Genomic DNA, 26,185 nt, shown 5'->3' on the forward strand with positions numbered 1-26,185 from the left:
GGAAAGAGAGTAGGGAAAGATGGAGGGAGGTTGGGAAAGAGAGTAGGGAAAGATGGAGGGAGGTGGGGAAAGAGAGTAGGGAAAGATGGGGAGGTTGGGAAAGAAGAGTAGGGAAAGATGGAGGGAGGTGGGGAAAGAGAGTAGGGAAAGATGGAGGGAGGTGGGGAAAGAGAGTAGGGAAAGATGGAGGGAGGTTGTCTGTCTGTCCTGTTCTATGCAGTGCAGCAGGTCCATCACAGGCAGTTTAGAGCTCGTTTTTGATTGGTCATTGACTGGTGACTCATTTCTGTGCTGCTGTCCACTGTGGTCTACTGCCACCTAGTGGCTGAAGAGAGACTACAGCAGACAACAAGTATAGCAGTATCTGGGTAGAAGTTGCCTTTTGACCGTCTGTCTGTCTGTCTGTGTGTTGTGTGCGTGTGTTAAAACTATATAGTCTAAACAAGACTCTTGCTATGACAGTCAAGTTTGTGGGTCAAGGCTTTGATAGAGGAACCTCAACCTTCAACTGGTTGATTTCTGGTGTGTGTGTGTGTGTGTGTGTGTGTGTCAAGAAAGTAAAAAAAAAAAAAACACAGACAGTAAAATACAAAGATTGAGTGGTTTATTCGATTTAAAGTGAAAACACATTTAAAAATTCATTTATTTTCTGCACTCCTTATACATTCCCCAAATCAGAGAAGCCATTAAAAGTCCAGTAAGCAAACATTCAAAACAAATATATTTGTCCCTTTAGAGCCAAGCTTGGAAATGTAAACATCATTTGGAAAGACTAGCATGGCAGTGACCAGCATTACCATGGTTACTGCCGAGTGTCCCTGAGTTTGCAGTGATGTCATCTAAGGGGACATCCATGTCATCTTTGTGAGACCAGAGTGGTTATCATTAAAATTGGTCACGTTGGCTCTCAGGCCCTTTCTAAATAGTTTGAAACTCGATTCCTCTCCTCCGTCCTCCACTTGCTTCCTACTCAAAACCCATTGGAGGAGAAGATCTAGGGTTCCTCCCCCTGACATATTCTCCTCCAATTGCTTTTTGAGAAGGAAGCGAGTGGAGGATGGAGGAAAGGACACAAGGAATCGAGTTGTCACAATTGAGAAAAGGCCTACATATGATACATACGTATCAGTTCTTCAAACACGCCCAGGTCATCACGGATCTGACATAACCTGGATAGGGGAATATGTAGTTTCCTCATCATGACTTACACCTATCGAGCCATGTCAGATCAGAGATAACTTCCAAGTGCCGTAGTATTGAGACGGGGCCTGTGATGTCATCTTCTAGGGACGGCTACAGAAAGTTGGGCGGGAGGGCGTTGTCGTGGTGATAGGAGGAGGGTCCCCTGAGCTTTCCCCCGGCGTGGGCGGAGTTGAGGCTGAGTTCGGCGGGGGGGTAGACGTACCACATGACTACGCCTGTAGGGTTGATGGACACAACAAACTCTGTGGAGTCCTTCAGCGTGGGCATGACCTTCTCAGTGAACATATCGTAGATCTGGAGAGAGGGAAGGAAGGAAGGATGGAAGGAAAAGAAGAGAAGAGAAGAGAGAGAGGGAGGTAGTCAAAAGTTAAAAGTCAAAGTCAAAGTGGCTTTAATGTCAATTCTTCACATGTCAAGACATACAAAGGAATCGAGAGGACGTTTCTCACTCTCCCACGGTGAGACAGATAAAGTGCCCAGGCACAACAGATAAGACAAGACATACTAAAAGTAAAACATTCAATAAAAATAAGTAGGTAGAGAGAATAGTCACATACCTGCGACAACCTGGAGAATATCATACCATATCTGCATGCTGTCTCTCAAGAGAAGCATTTTTCTATTCCTTTTTTTTGCATACAAAACGCTATGAAAGTCCATACATCACCATCGGCAGAATGAGACCGACTCACTCACACTCACACACAGACGAGACGAGACTAAGAGATGAGACAACAGAGATGGACAGACCTGGTAGCTGCCAGGGGTATAGTTGAGTTTGGCCAGGGACTGAGACAGACAGACAGACAGACAAGACAGACCTGGTAGCTGCCAGGGGTGTAGTTGAGTTTGGCCAGGGACTGAGACAGACAGACAGACAGATACAGACAGACAGACAGACAGACAGACCTGGTAGCTGCCAGGGGTGTAGTTGAGTTTGGCCAGGGACTGAGACAGACAGACAGACAGACAAGACAGACCTGATAGCTGCCAGGGGTGTAGTTGAGTTTGGCCAGGGACTGAGACAGACAGACAGACAGATACAGACAGACAGAGAGACAGAGAGACAGACAGACAAGCAGACAGACAGACCTGGTAGCTGCCAGGTTGGCCAGGGACTGAGACAGACAGACAGACAGACAGACAGACAGACAGAGAGACAGAGAGACAGACCTGGTAGCTGCCAGGGGTGTAGTTGAGTTTGGTCAGGGACCGATACAGACAGACAGACAGACAGACAGACAGACAGACAGACAGAGAGACAGAGAGACAGACCTGGTAGCTGCCAGGGGTATAGTTGAGTTTGGCCAGGGACTGAGACAGACAGATACAGACAGACAGACAGACATGACAGACCTGATAGCTGCCAGGGGTGTAGTTGAGTTTGGTCAGGGAGGTCTGGTAGCGGTAGGGCATGTCGTTACGACGACTGAAGAACACCAACGCACTGGCGTTGTCAGACAGGGGGCGCCAGAACACCTCCACACCACTCTTCTCCTGAGAGAGAGAGAGAGAGTGAGAGAGAGAGAGAGAGAGTGAGAGATGAATGGGGATACAAAGAGCAAGAGAAGGGGGAGGAAGAGAGAAAGAGATAGAATGAAGGTGGCAGAGAGGGATTGAGATACAAAGAGACCAGAAGGAGGAGAGCAGAAGAAGAAAACAAAGGATCGCAACGTTAAGAGGACTATTAACTGAATCTTACTCTCAAAAGTGCATTTCTTTTCTCCTGATAGGAATAACGTGACTTGATTCGATTCCTGAGTATTTACCTTCAGCAGGCGTCTGCCCTGGACGCCCATGGGGTCCTGATTGACGAAGATGACCCCCTTGTTCTGCAGGATGATGCGCGCCTCGCTGCTCAGGGTCCTCAGGTCGTTGGACATGAAGAGGGGAGCGGCCATGATGGCCCACAGAGCCATCTGAGAACGGGACTGGTCCAGGCTCAGGCCAAAGTCTCCGATGACCAGCTGAGAGAGAGAGAGAGAGAGACACACACACACACACACACACACACAGTTCAGTACAGATATTCTTTCATTTCCCTTCTCTGAACGTGGAAAAAAAAGAGGCTAACATTTCCTCTATTCCCCTTTAACCCATAACCAACCAGGCATACTCGACATCTGAAACTAACTAACCAGTCACACAGACACACACACACACACACACACACACACACACACACACACACACACACACACACACACACCATGTCAGGGTCGTTCCACTTCCCGGGTCCCGCCACGGGCTGCAGGATGTCCTGGTTGTTGAAGTACCAATCGGCGATGTTCAGCACGCTATCCCACGAGTCCTGGATGTCACCATAGTTACGCCACAGGTTGCAGATCTCTCCCAACTGCGTGTAGTTCACCTGGAAGGAAAGGCCACAAGATAGATTCATACGATCTTTATATCAACTGGATGGACTAAAAAACTCAGACATTTCCAACATGGAAACCCGTTCTAAAATAATACTCGAGTTTCCCCTTCGGAGGGTGTCAGAATCAACCAATAGGAAGCTGGCATAATGGCAAGATGGCCTGAACGCAGAATTAGACCTACCTTGGGAGGAAGCCCACCCTGGTAGGCGGGCCAACTGCAGGAGTAGCCAATGGGGCGGCCGGTGGCGTTCAGAGCCTTTGACATGAGAGGGTAGCCTATCAGAGGGAAGGACAGAGCCATCAAGAAAAGCTGCTGCAGTGAATAGTATCAACGCATTGGAGAAGGTCCAAGGGGAGGGACCTCAGACCTTCTCCTCCAATGAGCTTTCAGAAGGAGGCGCGAATAGAGGACGTGATGAATCAAGGTAAGACTTTTGAGATTTGGCCTCTCTCTCTCTTATCCTCCCTCCTCTCCCCCATCCTTCCACCTCCTACCCTATCTCCCTCCCACTCCCTCCTTGTGTGTGTGAGAAAGCAGCAGTATGTGTGTGTGTGTGTGTGTGTCCCACCCACCCTCTTTCTCTCCCACCCCCTCTCCCTCCCCTTACCCCTCCCTCCCCCCCTCCTCCTCTCCTTCTCTCTCCCTCCCCCTCCTTCCCCCTCTCACCCTCACCCTCTCTCACCCTGTGCCTGCTCTGCAGCGTTGGAGTAGCAGCCGTCAAACTTGAGCATGTCCACTTCCCAGTCGGCGAAGGTCTGCGCGTCTATCTGGATCTTGTCCAGGGGGGTCCCGGGGTAGCCCCCGCACGTGTGTGTGCCCATGTCCCCGTAGATGCCCAGCTTCAGGTCGCGGTCGTGGAGGTAGCCTGCCAGCTTGGCGATGCCACCGGGGAACCTGAGGAGAGGAGGTCAAAGACACACAGGTGACACATTAACACACACATACACGCAGACACACACACACACACACACACACACACACACACACACACACACACACACACACACACACACACACACACTTCCATAATATAATACCAATATATCTCACTTCTAAGTATATGAGTGTCATATGATTGACAATGAGTTGGGTCATTCACCTTAATACAACCCATTTAAGAGCAGGCCGTAGGTATATACTGTTTTATTGGTCCAAAATACAACCCCAATATATCCCACCTGACAGTGAACAGTGGCAGTAAAGTAACACACAGATAAGATAGTGAGCATTGATAAGATCGATACAGTAGAGTGATAAGATTGATACTGTGGATTGATAAGATTGACACTGTAGATTGATAAGATTGACACTGTAGATTGATAAGACATGTCAGCAAAAAAAAGGAAAACAACAGACTCTTATCAAGCAATAAAACACATTGTGAAATAAAATACCTCTTGACATCGGTGTGTGTGTGTGTGTGTGTGTGTGTGTGTGTGTGTGTGTGTACCATACCTCTTAGGGTCGGCCTGCAGCCTCCCTTGCTGGTCTCGTTCCATGGAGGCCCAGCAGTCGTCTATGTTGACGTAAACGTAGCCCAGCTCCCTCCAGCCGTCCTCTGCCAGCCTGTCAGCCATGTCCCGGAACAGGGTCTCACTGTTGGGGCGGGGGGGGGGGGGGGGGACAGAGAGCAGTTAATAAAAGAGAGAGAGAGAGAGAGAGAGGGACAGAGAGAGAGAGAGAACGAGAGAGAGAGAGAGAGAGAGGCAGAAAGTCTAAATTGGTGTCCATTCATTGTTTCCTTCCCTTCACCTGCACTGATGTGAAAGAACTTCACAAGTGGACTCATATTCAAGGGGGACTCTCATAAAGCTTTCATTCTTTTCAGGGCAATAAAAATATGAAGAAGAAGTGATGAGCAGAGCAGTGGAGGAAGCCATCTTGGACTATTGAGATGAACCCATAGACTAGGACGTTGGACAGTATTAAAAACATTTTAAAAATAAAAGTTTGTTATGACCATGGAATTCCCCAAGTAAAGAGTGACTTCATAATTAGAGAGGAAGTGAATAGTGTATTTAGTGTAAAAAAAAATTAAAAACCTGATGCAGTTCTTGGGGTCGTGCTCACAGTCGATGTCACAGCGGTAGCGTTCCCATGCCAACCAGCCCATGGGAGGGGTCCTCATCAGACCGTTGTCCAGAGCCAGGGTGGCCGCGCAGAACGCCAGCACACAAACCACCGCTGCCAGTCGCATTACTATAACGAGAGCCACAGCTAGTTTTCAACAGCACAGTGTCCTTGCCAAAGGGTTTCATAAGGGCAAGCATTTGCTAAAGGAATCTTCAACAAATATGTGCTTCTGCTTGCGGTAATGAATGTGGCCCTGGTGCAGTGTACTCATGGCAGAGTGACACTTTTGCAAAACTATGTAGAATTAAAGGGGTGTTGCACGTGTATTTCATAGAGGTGCTCTATTCTGTATGGTAACATAACATTCCTATTTACAATACTGTATAATGAACATTTTGTGTTGTTGAGTAGGATCTGAGTGCAATGTATATTTATGGCCCGGGCCACACGCGCGTGAACGTGCGCGCACATGCGTGCATACACACACACACACACACACACACACACACACACACACACACACACACACACACACACACACACACACACACACACACACACACACACACACACACACACACACACACACACACACGACTGGGTGTGCCAGGCAATGGAAAAAAAATGATATAGCACACAAAGACAATGACAGCAGAAACCTGTCAGACGCTTCATATTATTGCCTCAGGGCTGTAAGACAAACATGACATTTCCACAATACTTAGTCACCTGACCAGAGACCACACCACAACCAAACCAAAGGAATGGTTAGTGCTAAGACAGCGAATGTGATCTCGTCTGTACCATTTACAAAACATCTAAATGTGTTGGTGTGTTTGATCCAGTACATTATGGCGAAGTTGTGCAAAGAATACCAGTGTGCTTGAGTCTCTTCTTTCCAAGTTAGCTCCTAGTTTTGTACTTGTATACATTTTTCTTTTATAATTTGTTTTTCTTTTTTTAAATTTAGCAGACGCATTTATCCAAAGCAACTTACAACAAGTACATTTGTCTAAAGTAAGTGAATTATCTATACATCAGTCATCATAACAAAAATAGATATATGCTAGGACCAGGGGCCATTGGCAGTAATAATATATGTCATTTAGCTGACGCTTTTATCCAAAGCGACTTACACTGCAGTGAGTGCATACATTTCAGTATATATGGTCCCAGCAGGAATCAAACCCCCAACCTAAAAGTTGTTAGCGTCATGCTCTACCAACTGAGCCACAGAGGATGCTGTTCTAGAAGAAAGGGTTCCTTTTTTTATTATTATTAACAGTAGAGGAACTGTAGAGAGGGGAAGTGGGGGTTGAAGAAGTGGGTCTTCAGTCTACGTCGGAAGATAAGGTGTATGCCTCTTGGCCAAAATGACAAGTGTGCAAACATCTACCTAGTCTAATGACAACTAGACTGGACACTAATACCAACTCATTAGAAGAAACGCAGTGGGCTGAGCATTACATTAAGCTATGTAACTGTGTCGACCACCTACCATCATAATAACCGTTAGTTACATTATTTGCTACTACAACTTTCAACAGGACGCAACAATTGTCATACTTTGTAAAAGTTACAATGTAAAAGTTACAATGTGAAAAGTTCCGGAAATAAAACGTAAATATTGTTGCCAACAGTCACAAGTAACAAGTAGATAAATGTTACAACTTTGCATCAACAAATTCGACATAATGTCACCATGTGTCATGTACGATGTCCCACATCGGTGCAATACTCACTGGATGTGTCACGAGTGTTGGGCGGCGGGATTCCCGTAAGCAAAGGCAGTTCGGTCAATCGGTCTCGGTATCTCGTTCATCAGAACCGCTGTCTGCTCAAATAAAAAGCGATTACCACGTGACACAGCGGCACGGTGTCAGCTGATAAAAAAGGGAGGAATCCCGGAGGGGGAGGGCCTCGGATGGATCCCACAACACACGTTTGTAATATAATACATGCTATTTAGCTGACGCTGTTATCCAAAGGGACTTACATTGCATTTCAGTATATATGGTCCCAGCAGGAATCAAACCCACAACCTAAGCGTTGTTAGCACCAGGCTCTACCAACTGTCTACTGTCGAATTGTGTTGCAAACCGCCACTATGTCTAATTGATAAAATATTCGGTTTTATGTGTCAATGTTTTTCAGAATTGGCATGTCTAAGTGTTTGTGATCATTGTTATGTAAAAAAAAAAAAAAAAAACATTGAGGATTTTATGTGATGGATGGAAGGATTCAATACTTTCCAAATGCATGGGAACAATGTGATGTAGCCCTACATGTGTACACACACACACACACACACTCACTTACACACGCACACACAGTGATGAACAGTTGAACACACGAACATCCCATCACAGTGGACCCTGTAAAACATTAATTTATTCACATGGCACTCAGCAACGGTCAAACTACTTACAAAGCTTACAAGACATATAAAAGAGATAAATAAATAACCAAAAAAATGACATTAGAAGTTAAATAAAACCTCTCAGAAACAGGAGAAAACATTGGGCAGTCAGGAAAATAACGGCCATCTTTCTTCTAACCTCTATTCTGTTTAGAGTCTCATTCTCTGGCAATATAGTGGTAGGCAGTTGTGACATCAATGCCAGACAGACTGACAAACATATAAATGAGCATAACAAAAAAAATCTCCTTTATCTATCATTTCCAATTTCTAGGATCCCAGCTCCGAGGCTCACCACAGCGGCCCCCAGCACTCCCAGTGTCCCCACTTTACCCAGTGCAGCTGTCCACAACGCTGCCCCTCCTAGCGCCGCTGATCCTAGAGCTGCTGCTCCAAGCAATGTCCCGCCAAGTATAGCGCCCTCCACTGGCCTGCCGTGGCGAGTCACAAATAAAAGGTTGTCAAATGGATATCTGACAGCTTTCTCCAGGGTGGCCAGTTGTGTTGCTCCAGCCGCGGTCATTACAACTGTCAAACTGCTGATGATGCCCAGTGATGTGAAGCCCCCCGATCCCAAAACAGCCCCCCCAACGACCCACAGGACAGCTAGTTGATCTGACGAGGACCCAGCGGCCCCCAGGGACACCCCAGCAGCCGTGGCGCCCCCTAACAGCCCCCCCACGATGCCACCTGCGCCCAGCTTTAGCGAAGTGCATGCTGGGAGAATGAGTCTCAGGGCGGCGGACGACGTCACGGCTGCCCCCAGCGCCACCCTCCCCGCCCCGTCTGGTCCCAAACACACCACAGACACTGTTCCCAGAGCCGCTCCCAGAACCCCCGCTGCCAGCGCCCCCACCCACAGCACTGACCCCAGCATCAGGGTCACCTCCTCCTCCTCCGACTCTGGAGCAGCTATCCCCGCCCCTATTCCCGTCATATACCCGGCTCCCACAACCGACACAGGGAACAGCCATGCCAGGAAATTGGCGGGAATGTAGCATTGAGCATTCTCCCCTGTGGCCCATAGGCTTTTGGATATCAAGGCTCTCAGCAGATCCAGAAACGAATATAGTATTATTAGGGACACTTTGAGACCTGCTGTCAGCGCAAGGACAGCTATTCCCTTTCCCTTGGCTACGCACGCCCCCTCTGCCAGTCCGAAGACCACCCCCACCAGAGTCACCATAAACCCCACCCCCAGGTGCACCATGACCTGCGTGGCGTCGACGCTCCTAGCCCACTCTGGCATAGTGACAAGCTGGACCTGACCTGATGTGGCTAAGTAACCAATCAGGAGCGTCAAACTCGCCACCGTCAAGAGACCAGACACGCCCCATGACATCACCGCCCATAGCCCTGCCCCCGTTACTATCCCCATGCCGATGGAGCCCACCGCCACGACTGGTCCAGCCGAGGTCGTCATGGAAGCCAACGCCAAGCCTGCGGAGGCCAATAACAAAGCCAGGCCCATCGCCACGGAGACCAGCACCGTTCCCAGGCCAACCTGGCCGACCACGCTTGCCATTTCATCCACTGCTGGCAGGAGCGGTCCATCTGCCGCCAGGATGGTCACAGCGGTCTCCTGTGCGGTCAAAGCTGCTGCTCCCAGAGCGAACCCGCTCCATACAGAACCCAGGGCGGTTCCTCTTGCTGCTGTCGAATAGACAGAGATGGAGAGAGACGGTGAGGTAAGAAAAAGTGTCTGAGAGTTATTTCTGACTCTGATATCTGATCAGGAGAGGCTGGTGGAGCCTCACATGTGTTTGACACCATTCCTCATTCCATCCCATGCATTACAATGAGCCTGTCGTCCGATTTCTGCCTCCACCAGCCTCTCCTGTATCTGATTTAATTATTGAAATGATTGAAATGATCCCCTACCAGACTTTTCTGCATTATTTCATTGCCTAGTGGTGTTTCCTGTTTCCTGTTATGATGGTAGTCTAAACTTTAAAGTCCTTGTGAACTGCTTCCATTTCCTCTGAAAAAATGAATCCATATGATACATTTATTTGTTTTATCCTAAAGTATTTTAAATGGCAGCGTTTGTGTGCATCTGGCCATGTCTCGAACAAATCAGACAGTTTCATTGGAATGACAAGCCTCACAGTCTAACCTGACTGGCAGGTTCCCGTGTTTCCCCCAAAATACTGTCTGCGACTGTAAACCATGTGACAGGGACAAAGTGAAAGCTACCAAATGAAATCTCGTCCAATCAGATGCTTTCTTTCTTGCTTTCTTTCCTAGTTGAGTTGAGAGCTATTCCTCCTCCCTTCATACACAAACACACAAACTGAACTTGACACGATTTAAACACAACACAACGCCAGACATTTCCCGTCTGATCCTGACCCGTTAGGAACAGGTCCATTCCAGAACACAGAGAAATAGCCTATCATCAATGAACCTGCCAACAGGATGGCAAGCGAGATCATAACGTTTCTAAATACCGTCTGACTCTGCAGTGTTGGGATGGCAGAGGCATGGTAAAGGGGTACAGCCAGTGGGGACCTCTCTTACCCTGAGGTGGTGATTGGTCCATGACAGGTTGGTGTTGGTGTGTCCTTGCCCGTCTCAGCAGAAGGTTACAGTGTGGTGAGGGACGTTGGTATGGTGAATGGTGAGGGCTATGCTTTGTGGTGATGTTCTATGGGAGGTGCCGTGTGTGTGTGTGTGTGTGTGTGTGTGTGTGTGTGTGTGTGTGTGTGTGTGTGTGTGTGTGTGTGTGTGTGTGTCATATATAGGCTGCACTTGCTGTCAACCAATGAATGCCTAGATGTCCATGTGACATCATCGGGAGCTGAGGAGGAGCTTAAGACAGTCTGGTGAAAAGTCTCGGCAGCTATGGCTAGGACACATCAGGGTAAGTTCCTTGCTGTGGGTTAACACCAACAATACCTTCCACTCAAATACATACAGGGGAATTTGTTGTTGTAGACTTGTTTGGCTTTGTGCTATCCCTTGCATGTTTCACTTATATTTAGTCTGTCTGGAAGGTTGAGATAGATAGAACACACTCTGTCTCATGTCAATAAGCTGTGGTGGTGGTGGTGGTGGTGGTGGAGCTTGCAGGAATGCAGGAGAGATTAAGGTGAAGAGTCATAAAGTAACTCAGCGTGCCTAGAAAGTCCTATTTAGATTCAACAACCTATTGTATATGACAGCCTAAATGGACTGCTTGTCATACCCTCTGGACAGAAATTCTCTGTGGATAGTTTGTTTGTTGACGTTTCTGTTAATTCAGTGAGACTTCCTGGTTTAGGTTTCAGCGTGTAGTGACAGGAGGCATTGTGGTTTCAGTTTCCAAGAGAGTTTTTAGTTTAAAGTGACAGAGCGTGAGCGTGTTACTGTTGTGTTATATGGCCTGTTTGCACACAAATGTCTGCATTTAATGCATGGCTATCTGTTCACTATTGAACAGCGATTTCAGCCCAGCTCCTCAACCATGTTTCTCAGTGGTGTAGATCTATGAGTACTAGAGAGTACAGTATGTCTGTCTGTCTGCCTGCCTGCCTGTCTGCCTGTCTGTATGTCTGCTTGTCTATCTGCCTGCCTGCCTGCCTGCCTGCCTGTCTGTCTGCCTGCCTGCCTGCCTGTCTGCCTGCTGTCTGTCTGTCTGTCTGTCTGTCTGTCTGTCTGTCTGTCTGTCTGCCTGCCTGCCAGAAACATGGTTGGCTTTGAAATTGCAGGGCTGGAATTGCGGTTCAATAAATAGTGAATACATAGTGTGTTAAAATGTGCGTCCTCAATCATGTTTCTCCCTCCAAGTCATGTCTCAGTGGTGTAGATCTATGAATACTAGATAGTATAGTACATTATGTCCCGTTTCCCTGTCCACCAGGTGTGGTCGGGGCGGTGGAGGTGGTCCTGAGGAGCGCGGCAGCAGGATTCGCCTTTGGGGAGGCGGCCCTCGCCGCGGCCGAACCCGTCTTGACCGCAGACGGGCCGCTTCTGTCCGCCGCAGCCCGGGCAGCAGGAGAAGCGGGCGTGGCAGGGGTGGGGGCGGTGGCCACGTGCATGGCGTTCGCCATGGCGCTCGTTTCCATGGGAACGGGCCTGCTCCTCTCGGCGAGGGCGATGGGACTGTTAAAGAAGGTCGGCCGGCTCAGGGACGGGAGGGGAACGAGGGTGACGGAGGCAGCGGGCGGGGTCGTCATGGTGGCGGGCGCCGTGGCAACTGGAACTCTGGTGGGCGTCCTTCCCGTGTGGGCCTACTTCCTGGGCCAGTGCATTGTGGTCCTGGCGGCGTACCCTTACACTCACGCCAACGAGATGACCTCCGTCCTCTCGGTCATCTTCGCGGCTCTCTTCCTCAGTGTCGTATTCGGGCGTATGGGGGTCATGGCAGGACTGTTCACCATGGGCATCACCATATCCTTCCTCTGCGCCATGCTGAAGGCCCTATCAGAGAGGTCCACACAGAGAGCCAAAGGAATCAGCCAATTGTCCGAGAGGTTAATGCTGTACTCCGTCGTCGTGGCAACGCTGGGGTTCCTGATCGGGGTGGGGGCGGGCGGAGGGGATGGCGGCGGTTGGGGGTCCGAGGGGGAGGTGACCCTGATGCTGGGGTCAGTGCTGTGGGTGGGGGCGCTGGCAGCGGGGGTTCTGGGAGCGGCTCTGGGAGCAGTGGCTGTGGTGTGTTTGGGACCAGACGGGGCAGGGAGGGTGGCGCTGGGGGCAGCCGTGACGTCGTCCGCCATCCTGAGACTCATTCTCCCAGCATGCTCTGTGATAGGGGAGGGTGGCAGCGTGGGGGGGCTGTTAGGGGGGGCCGCGGCTGCAGGGGTGTCTGTCGGGGCTGCGGGTGTCGCGGCACAAACCGAGTTCGGAACCAGAGAGACTACGTTAGTGGTCCTAGGCGCAGTCGCAGTGGGCGCCGTTCTCGGCTCCAGGGGTCTGGCACTGGGAACGGTCGTACTGGGGCCAGTGGAACTAACAACAGTAACCCTTGTTGCAGTGGGGGCGTTTATACTGGGCGCGCCGAAGAGCCCCTTCCACACCCAGGTGAGACTAAAGGGGGGCGTCCTCACGGGGACCAACCTGATGGGAGCGATTGGCATGGAAACTGTTACCTCGGCAGTGGCGCCCCTCGGGGCCGGGGCACTGGGAGCTGCGGCGCTGGGTACGGCAGCACTGGGGAGACTGGGAACAGTGGGAGTACTGGTGGCCGTAGTGGTGGCACTGGGCAAGACTGCGTGCGGAGTGGGACAGACTCAACGTACAGATGGAGAGAGAAACTAACAGCCAGTCTGTGTTGTCATTTCTGGAGCCCGAGGAGTCTGTGTGTGTGTGTGTGTGTGTGTGTGTGTGTGTGTGTGTGTGTGTGTGTGTGTGTGTGTGTGTGTGTGTGTGTGTGTAAAATATTTAATAAACACAAAACAGCAGCCTGCAGGGTTATGAGGTATGTATATCGGCCTCTGAAGACTGGACAGGAATGGTCATCTGCTGGCTCTCTCTCTCTCTCTCTCTCTCTCTCTCTCTCTCTCTCTCTCTCTCACTCTCTCTCTCTCTCTCTCCTGTGTGATGTTTACATGTGCTAAATGCCAGCCACACAAGCAGTTCTGAGGAAAGGTGTTGATTTAAAATGTGAAGTGAATTGAGTGAGAATAGATTTGTGTCAGTATACTGCCCCCTAGTGGCAAAAGCTGACCTCCCACAGGAATAAGATGATGATTTGAGGTGCAATCCTTAAAGGGGCAATCTGGGATTCTGACAACAATAACAAAGCACTTGTTTTGGTATAAAGTTGACATATGGGACTGGGGAAATGTGACCACTATCAAATGCACAGACAGAACTCTGGATGCAAGAAGTAATAGTCCATGATATTGAATTAATTGTTTCAAACATATTTCAAAGCTATAAATGTTTTGCTTACAATACATTGTTTACAAACAATGTGGAGAAAAAAATATGATGATAAAGTAACACAATTGTATGCTCCTGAATTACCACTGAACAACAGGACAGATTCCAGATTGTGCCTGTAATCAAACGCATCTCTATGTGAAATTATTTATCAAATCATGAAATTGTATTTTGCCTGTTGGCTACATGTGAACTCAAATGATCACTTTTAATAAAATGCAAAATAAACCAGTGAGTTTATACTTTTTTCCTCCAAGTAATTCCTATTGTAATTGGGCATTCAGGTAATATATGCCATTTAGCTGACACTTTCATCCACAGCGACTTACATTGCATTGTCTGCATCCATGGTCCCAGCGGGAATCAAACCCACAACCTTAGCGTTGTTAACGCCATGCTCTACCAACAGAGCCACAGAGGACCACGTTAAAGGGGGAATTTACATTGGCATTGGCAGCTACATTATTCTCTCTCCTCCACTTTTTATCTCTATTCCACACCATGGAATGGTTCCCTTCTCTCCTCCCGTTCCTCCCCACACACATCCCTTCACCATCCTGCGTTCCTCCCCGAAGACACACAATAACAATCCGGTAGTTAGTTTGGTTTCAACTGCGTTAGCAACACTGGCAGAGGACATACCAATTAGGGATGGAGGGAGGGAGAGAGGAAGGTTGGGGAGAGAGAGAGAGAGATCTAAAAGAAAGGACAGTTTAAAGAATAATGGACTTCACCAAAGCTAGAATAACTTTCGGATTATTTTCCCCAAAAATCATCTAAAGTCATGAGTCGTGAGTAGTCTACCTGTGTTGTTTTGACATTCGTTCTAACTGTGTAGACTCATGCGAGAATATCTTCATTAAAGGGGATGCCAGTTCAGTCGTTAAGTTGCATTACAGCATTTGGGAGTGTAGGGTGATAAGCTTTTCTGGTTAATACAGAATTTGTTTCCTATAATAATACTGTGATTTTTCGCAATCGGAAAAATACATCTATTTAACAATATATTTTCAAATGTTGTTTTTCTACTTTACGAAGCGACAGTGTTATGCGTAACTAGATGTAGGTATCATTCCAGGGCAAAAGTCTCTCTCAAAAACCCTCCCAAAAAGAAGTTCTCATTGTAGATGGAAAACAGTATATGACTGCATGACATGAAGCATTGTGAGATGGAGAGGTTTGCCATGGAAACGCCGGAGAATCGCACCAAGATCTGGTAGGCGGCGAGAGAAACGTCTCCAAGCATTGCTAATGTCGTTCTTCAACTGAGTAGGCATTTATGACGATCATGCACATATTTAACTTTAAACATATGAAGATGTCATGTCAAACGCGGGGTGCATTGCGGAACAAAGGAGCGTTGGAGCATTCCAACTACCAACTCCATCGACTTCTTTATTTCTAATCAAAAGGAACCCTCTGTTATTATCTGACGCCTACGCAAGTGAGTGCATTAATGCTGCCGCTGAAATTACAGCGTGGATCTGATTTGACTCGCGCAACACTTTTCACATGGACATATCATCGTCTGTAGCCTAATCAACCCAAAAAGCTATTAAAATGACAATGTTGGACGGTTCTGACATTTCACGGAATCTCTAAAGCGAGAAGTTCTCTGCACACTTTGGGAATACCAGCGCGCTTGGCATCTTTTGGAAAACAGTAGCTTTTTTGCTGCCAGAAACTCAAGGATACGGTTACTGAACTCTGTTTCGGAGCCAAAATGTCGCTGAACCGGGTTTTCACGAACACAGAGCAGTCTGCTGAGCCATCCGGCGAATGTTCGGTCACAGTTCCGTCCGACACCGGGCACAGAGCGGGTCGCACGCACGAGGTGACGGTGCGCAACTCTGGCTGCTGCCTGTGCCTGCCGCGCGTAATGCGCATCACCTTCGCACCCCCATCCCTCGAGCGGCTCTACCAGACCTACTTCCGGCGGCAGCGACAGGAGACACTGCTCGTACTGGTGGTATTTGCCGCGCTTTTCAACTGCTACATCATCGTCATGTGCGCGGTTGTGTACACCGCAGACAAACTGGCGATGGTGGTGGTCGCAGCGGTGGGCCTTGCCGCGGACATAGTACTCTACGCTCTGTGCCGGCTGCGCAAGCTCCCCACGGCGCCAGTTGCGCGCGGCGCGGTACCATACATACTCTGGCTGATGATAGCCGTGCACGTGCTTTGCTACCTGGGGTTGAACTACCAGCGTTTTCCCCAGGCCAGTGATGTGGTGGGATGGCAGGCTTTCTTCAGCTTCTCCTGCTTCCTGACGCTGCCCCTGACCCTGGTCCCTCTCCTGATGCTCACTGCTCTCTCCTGTGGGATACACACCCTGGTTCTGGGCATCACCATCGCACAGAGGCACCAGGACAGCCTGCAGGGCCACATACTCCTCAGACAGGTAGGTGTGTGGGGGATAACATACACATCCCTGGCCTTATACCTGCGGTTTGGAAGGAGAAGGGAGAGGTAAGGTGGGGAAGGGAGAGGGAGAAGTAGGGTGGGGAAGGGGAAGGGGGAGGTAGGGTGTAAGGAAAGGAGAAGTCCCACACCAAGATGAGAGGGGAATGGGTGGATTCACACACACACACACACACACACACACACACACACACACACACACACACACACACACACACACACACACACACACACACACATACACACACACACACACACACACACACACCCACACACACACATCCACACACACCCACACACACCCACACACACTCACACACAAACATATCAATACAAGGGGGAGGGATGGGCAGAAGGTTAGAATTGGGGGGGTGGGTGGGGGGTGGGCGACAACAGATGATTAGAGTCATATAGGTGAGAAAGAATCATAATCATAATAATCATAATCATCAGGTGAAAATATCTAACAGACATATCTAACATCTGTAGTTATCTAACAGACATATCTAACATCTGTAGTTACTGTATACAACTGTATCATTACATTGTTATTAACAAAGGGAGGTAACTACATGGCATACGGGCAACTTGTGACTCTCAGAGCATAAAAGGGACATTTTTGGAAGTGAACCCCCCGCACCCCTTCCAACCTCAGGACTGCTGTTTTCAGTATACATATTTATACATTTATACATATTTTCAACATACATGCCTCTCTTCTCTGTCTCCGCCCCCCCCCCCCCCCCTCCAGCTCCTGGCTAACTTGGTGTTGTACCTATGTTCGGCCACCTTGGGCGTGATGTCATACTACATGGCCGACAGGAAGTACCGGGCAGCCTTCCTGGAGGCTCGGCAGTCTCTGGAGGTCAAACTCACCCTGGAGGAGCAGAGCACCCAGCAGGTGTGTGTGTGTGTCTGTGTGTGTGTGTCTGTGTGTCTGTGTGTGTGTGTGTGTGTGTGTGTATGCATGTGTGTGTGTGTGTGTGTGTGTGTGGAAACAGGAATAGACATAGAGAAAGAGAGTTAAAGAAAGGAAGAACAAGGAACACAAAGCTCCATTCTGTGTTAATGAGCCTCCACCCACACACACACACACACACACACACACACACACACACACACACACACACACACACACACACACACACACACACACACACACACACACGCACACACCCTTGCCCCAATGCCCTAATGCCCCAGTGTCCTGGTTCCTATGTGTTCTCACCTCGTGCTCTCAGCTAGACACATACATGCACACACACACACACACACACACACACAAACACACACCTCCATGCTCTCACCTGGCACCTGTGCGCTGGGACACCCAGTGCTGTTCTAATTACAGTGTGTTTTCTCCAGCTCAGGGCTAATAAGGCTGATTAGAGGGACTGTTGTTATTACCATAGTGGAGGCAGCATCAATCAGATGCAACTGTGGGGATGTACAGAGGGAGAATGCCCATACAGAGGTATGAAGGAGGTCGCTGGTGGGAGGCTAGTATACATGACAGGGGAGGCTGGCCAGCCTCCACTGATAGATGGACCAGTCTACAGTCCAGTGAAGAAACGCCGTAGGACATGTTTTGGTTATGCTACCACTTTTTTCCCTTTCAGTTTGTTTTTTTCCCACTTATCTTCATCCTCTCTTCATCACTCCCTCCCTCTTCCCCCTCTTTCTCTCTCTCTGTCTCGCTTTCTCCCTCTCTCTCTCTCACTTACTTTCTTACCCACTTGCCTCTTCTTTAAAAAAAAAAAAAAAGAGACTCTCCTCTTTCCCCATTTACACTCACTCTCACAAATATCGCTCTCCTGTTTTCATTATTTCCCCTCTCATCCTCTCTTCATCTCTCTCTCCATCACGACTGACATGGCAGCTCTCTGAGTTGAGCCTCATTTGGAATGGATGATGAGCCAATTATCTGGGCGTGCATCATTTGAGTATCAGCTGTCTCTCTCAAGAAGACAGACAGACAGGCAGGCAGGCAGACAGACAGGCAGACAGACAGACAGACAGACAGACAGACAGACGGACAGACGGATGGACGGACGGACGGACGGACAGACAGGCAGACAGACAGACAAATGCAAATTCAAAGATACAAATATTCATCCATCAACCTAAATACATTTCTTCCACCTAAATATTCAAATATTCTTGCCACCATCACGTTGACAAACTCCCAAATCACATGTGAGTGTCTTTTCTTAACATCAGTCTCCAGGTTGTTATTGTCCTTGATTTCCCCCTCCATCCCTCCTTCCTGTCTGTTATGCTTAATCCCCTCATCCTGTCTCTCTGTGTGACGTCCCTGACTGCTGCTATTTGTGGAGCAAGCAGTGTGGACCCGAGAGAGAGAGAGAGAGAGAGAGAGAGAGAGAGAGAGAGAGAGAGAGAGACAGAGAAGATGACGAGAGAGAAGATGATGAGAGAGAGAGACAGTGAGAAAGAAAGAGAAAAGACAGGTCTGAATATTCATACTGCATACTATTTAGTCGGTGAAAATGACGGAAATATCTATCCTGTAAAATGCCAGGATGTACTAGTTTAGCCTTTCTATGTCGTATGAATTCAGGAAGTCCTTTCCGATTTTGGTCCCACAATTCAACAGAGCAGGTAAGGAATGAGGACAGGAGTGAAATTGAACCAATAACCATGAACAACATGGTTGAGTTACAGATGACAAATTCTCAGTATAATTGCGATGTAGTATGTTGAAATGTCGCTTACTGCATTTTTACTAAAACAGCATGGTCTAAATAATACGTAGTATGGTTAGTGTGCAGTGTATACTTTTAGTAATCAGTAGGCAGTTTGAGCATTCAGACACGGCGGTCCCTGACTGAAAAAAGAAAAAAAGTCCCAGAGTGCCCTAGCAGTGGGGATTGCTGGGAGACGGGTGCAGCCAGCCAATCAGAACAAATCTGACTGCTTGGTATTGCCATGGCGACTAGTACCCGAGAGAATGCTTGCAGAAATCCCACTGCTGTCTCACGCTTTACTGTACAAACTACCTCTCTCCTTCTCCCTCTCCTTCTCCCTCTCTCCCTCTCCCCCTCTCCTTCTTCCTCTCTCCCTCTCTCTTCTCCCTCTCCTTCTCCCTCTCTCCCTCTCCTTCTCCCACTCTCCCCCTCCTTCTCCCTTTCTCCCTCTCCTTCTCCCTCTCTCCCTCTCCTTCTCCCTCTCTCCCTCTCCTTGTCTCACACCTGAGGCCAACACTTCCCCCTCTCTTTGTCTTTGTCTCTTCTTTGCCTCCGAAAATTAGGGTTCATTTATTAAAACCTTTGAGGACACACAGCACTGAGAAAAGGTGTATTGAGAGTCAAGATTATAACTCTTCCAAGACCCAGATGTGACGGGTTCGAACGCAGGTCTCCTGCATGGAGGACCCAAGCGTCTACCATTAGGCCAAGAGGACATCCTCAAGGCGACACTTGAGTTTACATGTCTCAGGCAGGGCTACTTCATCATGAGAGTGTGATTCTAAATCACCTCCTCTATACAGACACCCAGACCAAGACCTGCAAGGGGAGTTGTTGCTGTTCTTCCTGCCCAAACACATAACACATACACACATACAGACACACGCACGCACGCACGCACGCACGCACGCACGCACGCACGCACGCACGCCCACCCACCCACACACACACACACACACACACACACACACACACACACAAACACCCAACACACACACACCCAACACACACACACACACACACTCACACACACTCACATCCCCTGTGTCTGTCCCTGCAGGAGGAGTTGTTGCTGTCCATCCTGCCCAAACACATAGCAGACGAGATGCTGCAGGGCATGCAGAAACAGGCCAATCAGAACGAAGTACATCAGCAGCAGTTCAACACCATGTACATGTACCGCCACGAGAACGTCAGGTCAGCCTCTCCATAAACAACGTCAGCCTAACGTTACGGGGCAACATGGTACCATAAACAAAAACAAAACAAAAAAGGAGTTTTTTATTTGTCCTTGGAGGAGAATTCTTTGATAACCCTTTTGGGTTCCATGTAGAACCCTCTGTGGAAAGGGTTCAGCATAGAACCCAAAAGGGTTCAACATGGAACCCAAAAGGGTCATCAAAGGGTGGACATGGACATGGTTGTGGTAGAACATACTGAAGAACTACCTTCAGAAAGACTCAAAAACATACTTATAAGTACCCGAATGAATAATCTTAGATTAATCAGTACTGTACTGAATTCAGAAAATAGTTTTGAGAACTTCCATCACATGATAATGCAAATGACAGAAGCTTTTTATTTCTTAAGTAAATGTGCTTTTTCTCTCTCTCTCTCTCTGCCCCCCCTCTCTATCCTCTCTCACTCTCTCTTTTCCCTCTCCTTTCTCTCTCTCTCTCCCTCTCCCTCTGCTCCCTCTCTCTCTCCCTCTCTCTCTCTCTCTCTCTCTCTCTCCCTCTGCTCCCTCTCTCTCTCTCTCTCTCTCTCCCCTCCCCTCTCTCTCTCTCTCTCTCTCCCTCTCCCTCTGCTCCCTCTCTCTCTCTCTCTCTCCCTCTGCTCCCTCTCTCTCTCTCTCTCTCTCTCCCCTCTCCTCTCTCTCTCTCTCTCTCTCTCTCTAGTATCCTGTTTGCTGATATTGTGGGTTTTACCCAGCTCTCCTCAGCATGCAGTGCACAGGAGTTGGTCAAACTGCTCAATGAACTGTTCGCCCGCTTCGACAGCCTGGCAGCTGTGAGTCTTTCATAACCCTCTCTCATAGACTCACACACTCATATGATGTCACCTCTCGCACATTGCATGACTACAACTCCTTCTCTCTCCCTCTGTGTGTGTGTGTGTGTGTGTGTGTACCTCTGCGTCCATATGCTCGCGCGTGTGTATGTGCACCTGCGTGCCGTCTGCTCTTGTGTGTGTGTGTGTGTGTGTGTGTGTGTGTGTGTGTGTGTGTGTGTGTGTAGGACCACCACCAGTTGAGGATTAAGATCCTGGGGGACTGCTACTACTGCATCTGTGGTCTGCCAGATTACCGTGCTGACCATGCCGTCTGCTCCATCATGATGGGTCTGGCCATGGTGGAGGCCATCTCGTGAGTGAGGGGGAGAGAGGGGGGAGAGAGGGGGGAGAGATGGGCTTGGCCATGGTGGAGGCCGTCTCGTGAGTGAGGGGGGGAGAGGGGGGAGAGAGGGGGGAGAGATGGGTCTGGCCATGGTGGAGGCCATCTCGTGAGTGAGGCAGGGAGAGGGGGAGAGAGGGGGAGAGATGGGTCTGGCCATGGTGGAGGCCATCTCGTGAGTGAGGGGGGGAAAGGGGGGAGAGAGGAGAGAGGAGAGGAGTTATTGACCTGGCCATGGTGGAGGCCATCTCGTGAGTGAGGGGGGGGGGGGGGGGGGTAGAGGGGGGAGAGAGAGGGGTGGAGTTACATGGAGGGAGGTATATTATATGATCCTGGCAAGAATCGAACCCAAAACCTTAGGGTTGCTAGCACCATGCTCTACTAACTGTTCCCTCCCTCCCTCCCTCCCTCCCTCCCTCCCTGTTCCTGCAGGTACGTGCGTGAGAAGACCAAGACGGAGGTGGACATGCGTGTGGGGGTGCACACAGGCACCGTCCTGGGGGGGGTCCTGGGGCAGAAACGCTGGCAGTTTGACGTGTGGTCCACCGACGTCACCGTGGCCAACAAGATGGAGTCTGGGGGGATCCCTGGGTAAGACATGCTGATGATGTCACCCATGGAGAGGCCACCGATGATGATGTCCCAGAGGCGGTTACGTATTGTAGCAGTGCAGAAATCAGCCTTTTTACATGATGGGTGTGTTTGTGTGTCTTTGTGTGTGTGTGTGTGTGTGTGTGTGTGTGTGTGTGTGTGTGTGTGTGTGTGTCTGTGTGTGTGTGTGTGTGTGTGTGTGTGTGTGTGTGTGTGTGATCCAGGCGTGTCCACATCTCCCAGAGCACCATGGAGTGTCTGCATGGTGAGTTTGAGCTGGAGCCTGGGGCCGGGGGAGAGAGGTGTGAGTACCTGCTGGAGAAAGGCATCGACACCTACCTGATACGCGCCCCCAAGGAAACCTCCCAGGTCAACGGGTCCACCCAGGTCAACGGAGTGGTCAGAGTTCATCTCTCACTTTTCACCTTTCACCCCTTTCTCTCTCTCTCTCTCTCTCTGCCTCTCTCTCCCTCCCTCTCTCTCTCTCTCTCTCTCTCTCTCTCTGTCTCTCTCTCCCTCTCTCTCTCTCTCTCTCTCTCTTTCGCTCTCTCTCTCTCTCTGTCTCTCTCTCTCTCTTTCTCTCTATCGCCTGTTTATGAAATACTTGATATACTTGATATCCAAATACTCTGAATATACTCTTGATATACTGAATACTCCCTATATCTGCCTCTCTCTATATCTGCCTCTCTCTTAATCTGCCTCTCTCTTAATCTGCCTCTCTTTCTGTCTAACTCCCATACAGTTACTTGTCTAGAAGCAGCTTCTCTCTTGCAATAGCAGTTCTATACTTTTGCGTCCATTTTTGTCAATTGTCCCTCTCTCTTTCTTTCTCCCCCTCTCTAATTTTCGCTCCATTTCTCTCCCCTCCTCTTTTACAGAAGCCTGGCACAGTGTCCAATAGAAACTCTCAACAGTTGATTAACACCAGAGAGACCAATGGGAGTGTCAGCTCGGTCCGGGCCACGCCCACAGGGAACAGACAGGAAGCAAACAAAAAGGTAAAACCTGACCCTTGACCTTTAGCCTGAAACGTAGCTTCGAGCATACGCACACTCACACACACACGCGCACGCGCACGCGCACGCACACACACACACACACACACACACACACACACACACACACACACACACACACACACACACACACACACACACACACTGTTTGCCTTTTAACGGGGCCCTGTTCAAGACCTTTGTTGCCTGTAGGTGCTGACCAAGATGGCGGACGGAGGCACGAACGTACGGGAGAGTGAGCAGGAGATCAACCGGCTGCTGCACCTGGAGCTGGTGGAGAGAGAGAACAAGGAGCCGTAAGAGAAAAAGAGAGGGAGCGAAAGAGACTGGGTGGGAGAGACGTGGATTTGACCGAGGGGAGAGGCAGAGAGAATAAATCATAATATCAATAATAATAATAATGAACAGAGAAAGGTGAAAAAAGGAGAGAAAGGGGGGAGAGAGAGGGATGAGCAGAACCCTGGGCTGTAAGGAGGAGGATGAAAGAAGTAAAGAAAAGAGGGGAGAGGTAGAGAGAGGGAGAAGGAGAGGGAGAAGGAGAGGGAGAGAGGGAGAAGGAGAGGGAGAAGGAGAGGGAGAGAGGGAGAAGGAGAGGGGGAGAGGGAGAAGGAGAGGGAGAGAGGGACAAGGAGAGGGGGAGAGAGAGACAATTACAGGTGGAGGAGAAATGCAACAGGTGTGAGAGACTCATCTCCTCACCATCTCTCTCCTTCACTCCCTCCCCCCTCCCTATCTCTCTCTGTCCCCCCACCCCTCTCTCTCTCTCTCTCTCTCTCTCTCTCTCTCTGCCCCTATTTCTCACCCCCCACCCCCCCCTCTCTCTCTCCCTCTATTTCTCACCCCCACCCACCACCCCCTCTCTCTCTCTCTCCCTATATTTCTCTCCCCCACCCCCCCCTCCTCCCCCCCGTCAGTGCGAAGGAGCACCGGACCAACCCCGCGTCCCTGCGCTTCGTGGACGGGGAGCTGGAGGAGCGCTACTCGTCAGAGAAGGAGAGGCAGAGCGGGGCGGCCTTCTGCTGCTGCTGCCTGGTCCTGCTCTTCACCGCCGCCATGGAGGTGCTCATTGACCCGCTGTGAGTTGGACGTGTGTCCCACGTGTTCCCCGTCCCGTTCCAGGCATTACAATGAGCCTGTCCTCCTACGTAACGTAGCCGACGCATGTTTCAAGTTTCATGTTTCAAGTTTATTTGTTACGTCTCATACACGAGTGCAGGGAGTAAAATTCTTGGGCTCGGTTCCTTGACAATGCAGCATCCAAAATACAAATAATACAAATAATACAAATAATACAAATAATACAAATAACACAAATAATACAAATAACACAAATACGCAGTAGTGACAATAAGTGACATAGTACGATATAAGTGAGACGGTTGGACAGTGACGATTGTTGGGGACACAAGACAATAGACATGACACAATTGCAGTATAAATAGTAGAGTAAAAAAAGTGGTTCAGTGTCAACTCCCACCCGTCTTAGTAACACAGCCTAGCGATGGTAACGGTGTGCCGCCTTGACCGTGTCTGTCTCCCTCTGATAGGCTGATAGTGAACTATGTGACTTTGGTCATTGGAGAAGTCCTGCTGCTCATCCTCACCATCTGTTCCCTGGCCACTGTCTTCCCCAGAGTGAGTCACCCTGATGATGATGATGATGATGATAATGATAGTGTTGGTGATGATGATGGTGATGATGATGATGATGATGATAATGTTGGTGGTGATGATGATGATGGTGATGATGATAATGATAGTGTTGGTGATGATGATGGTGATGATGATGATGATAATGATAGTGTTGGTGATGATGATGATGATAGTGTTGGTGATGATGATGATGATGATGATAGTGTTGGTGGTGATGATGATGATGATGATGATGATAGTGTTGGTGATGATGATGATGATAGTGTTGGTGATGATGATGATGATGATGATGATAGTGTTGGTGATGATGATAATGATAGTGTTGGTGATGATGATGATGATAGTGTTGGTGATGATGATGATGATGATGATGATGATGATGATGATAGTGTTGGTGATGGTGATGATGATGATGATGATGATGATGATAGTGTTGGTGATGATGATGATTATGATAGTGTTGGTGGTGATGATGATGATGATGATGATAGTGTTGGTGATGATGACGATGATGATGATAAGGATGAGGTTTCAGTTTTAAACCATGTATAATGGTGTGTGTGTGTGTGTGTGTGTGTGTGTGTGTGTGTGTGGTGTGTGTGTGCTCGTGTGTGACAGATGTTCTCCAAGAGGCTGGTGTTGTTCTCGATGTGGATCGATCGGACCCGTTGGGCCAGGAACACTTGGGCCATGGCAGCCATCTTTGTTCTAACCATGGCAGAGGTGGCGGATATGGTGAGACCTTCTCTGTGTGTGTGTCTGTGTGTGTGTGTGTGTGTGTGTGTGTGTGTGTGTGTGTGTGTGTGTGTGTGTGTGTGTGTGTGGGTTCTGCATATGGTGTATGTGTGCCCACGTGTGTGTGTCTTCCCATCCCTCTCTGCCTGTTTGAGTATCTATCCCCAAAGGGGTCCATTACGGAGCTTTAGCTGTCTGTCTCACTGCCTGCTGGCTCATTTGGACGGCCCCACAGGGAGAGCCTGTGCCACACTTTAACGCCTTTTCAGTCAGGCAGGAACAGGGCCTACTAGAGCGCCCGCTGGTTTCTCGATCCAGATGTGGCTTCTGGTGTTACACACACAACTATATTGCAGGGATGATCACTGGGGCAGAGATGTCTACTGTGGTTGTGGTGCGGCCCAAAAAGCATACAAAGGCTGTATCATTTCAGGGACGTTGTGCCTATTTTTTACCTTGTTTCTACTCTGACTCTCTATCACAGCATGTCTGAACACAGCAAATATTGAATGTTTTTCATGATACATACGTCATTTAGCTGATGTTTTTATCCAAAGCGACTGACATTGCAGTGAGTGCATACATTTCTCAGTATATATAGTCCCCAGCGGGAATCAAACCCACAACCTAAGCATTGTTAGCGCCCTGCTCTACCAACTGAGCCACAGAGGACCACACATCCTTGCATGACTCGGTAAAACAGTGTACATTGATTTAGGAATAT

At 49.0% G+C, this 26,185-nt stretch overlaps 3 protein-coding genes across 6 annotated transcripts in view; 1 reads left to right on the forward strand and 2 right to left on the reverse strand.

Annotated features, from left to right (window-relative positions):
* Positions 1 to 605: 605 nt before the first annotated feature.
* LOC310818366 (alpha-N-acetylgalactosaminidase-like) lies at positions 606 to 10,708 on the reverse strand. 4 transcript variants are annotated; one of them, XM_083689292.1, is made up of 11 exons: positions 10,598 to 10,678; positions 7,978 to 8,033; positions 7,401 to 7,492; positions 5,628 to 5,784; positions 5,041 to 5,181; positions 4,268 to 4,479; positions 3,766 to 3,860; positions 3,413 to 3,574; positions 2,973 to 3,170; positions 2,560 to 2,700; positions 606 to 1,497 (listed from the first exon to the last, which is right to left on the reverse strand). In XM_083689292.1, the coding sequence occupies exons 4-11, from the start codon at positions 5,780 to 5,782 to the stop codon at positions 1,294 to 1,296; spliced, it is 1,308 nt and encodes a 435-aa protein (XP_083545418.1). In that variant the 5' UTR covers positions 5,783 to 5,784; positions 7,401 to 7,492; positions 7,978 to 8,033; positions 10,598 to 10,678; the 3' UTR covers positions 606 to 1,293. The 4 variants fall into 4 exon arrangements, with proteins under 4 accessions (XP_083545418.1, XP_083545419.1, XP_083545416.1 ...); XM_083689293.1 differs by lacking the exon at positions 7,978 to 8,033 and having other exon boundaries at positions 10,598 to 10,708; XM_083689290.1 differs by lacking the exons at positions 7,401 to 7,492; positions 7,978 to 8,033 and having other exon boundaries at positions 10,598 to 10,667.
* LOC310817947 (uncharacterized protein) lies at positions 8,328 to 10,563 on the reverse strand (the record flags this gene model as incomplete). The annotated part of the gene is made up of 2 exons (XM_083688705.1): positions 9,959 to 10,563; positions 8,328 to 9,727 (listed from the first exon to the last, which is right to left on the reverse strand). The coding sequence occupies exon 2, from the start codon at positions 9,600 to 9,602 to the stop codon at positions 8,328 to 8,330; it is 1,275 nt and encodes a 424-aa protein (XP_083544831.1). The 5' UTR covers positions 9,603 to 9,727; positions 9,959 to 10,563.
* A 4,960-nt stretch (positions 10,709 to 15,668) lies between the features above and the next one.
* Positions 15,669 to 26,185, forward strand: part of LOC310818445 (adenylate cyclase type 3-like) — a gene marked incomplete at its 5' end in the record, with an annotated part of 15,672 nt that continues 5,155 nt past the window's right edge. Inside the window, 12 exons of the mRNA XM_083689390.1 lie at positions 15,669 to 16,346; positions 17,118 to 17,267; positions 20,132 to 20,268; positions 20,970 to 21,081; positions 21,309 to 21,436; positions 21,896 to 22,054; positions 22,279 to 22,453; positions 22,936 to 23,055; positions 23,266 to 23,369; positions 23,988 to 24,149; positions 24,621 to 24,708; positions 25,345 to 25,461. Coding sequence (XP_083545516.1) covers positions 15,669 to 16,346; positions 17,118 to 17,267; positions 20,132 to 20,268; positions 20,970 to 21,081; positions 21,309 to 21,436; positions 21,896 to 22,054; positions 22,279 to 22,453; positions 22,936 to 23,055; positions 23,266 to 23,369; positions 23,988 to 24,149; positions 24,621 to 24,708; positions 25,345 to 25,461 — 2,130 coding nt within the window. The remainder of the gene's footprint in view (positions 16,347 to 17,117; positions 17,268 to 20,131; positions 20,269 to 20,969; positions 21,082 to 21,308; positions 21,437 to 21,895; positions 22,055 to 22,278; positions 22,454 to 22,935; positions 23,056 to 23,265; positions 23,370 to 23,987; positions 24,150 to 24,620; positions 24,709 to 25,344; positions 25,462 to 26,185) is intronic.

This window comes from Argentina silus (assembly GCF_951799395.1).
Source record: "Argentina silus genome assembly, chromosome: 17".
NCBI classification, from domain to species: domain Eukaryota; kingdom Metazoa; phylum Chordata; class Actinopteri; order Argentiniformes; family Argentinidae; genus Argentina; species Argentina silus.

Bases quoted from the DNA above. Each gene is read 5' to 3' on its own strand.
- LOC310818366 (XM_083689290.1), bottom strand. From the start codon at position 10,619: ATGGACCAATCACCACCTCAGG. The intron at 4,480-5,040 runs GTATGGTACACA...TCCTCTCCTCAG, and splicing joins CTGCAGGCCGACCCTAAGAG to GTTCCCCGGTGGCATCGCCA. The intron at 3,171-3,412 runs GTGTGTGTGTGT...TCTCTCTCTCAG, and splicing joins AGTGGAACGACCCTGACATG to CTGGTCATCGGAGACTTTGG.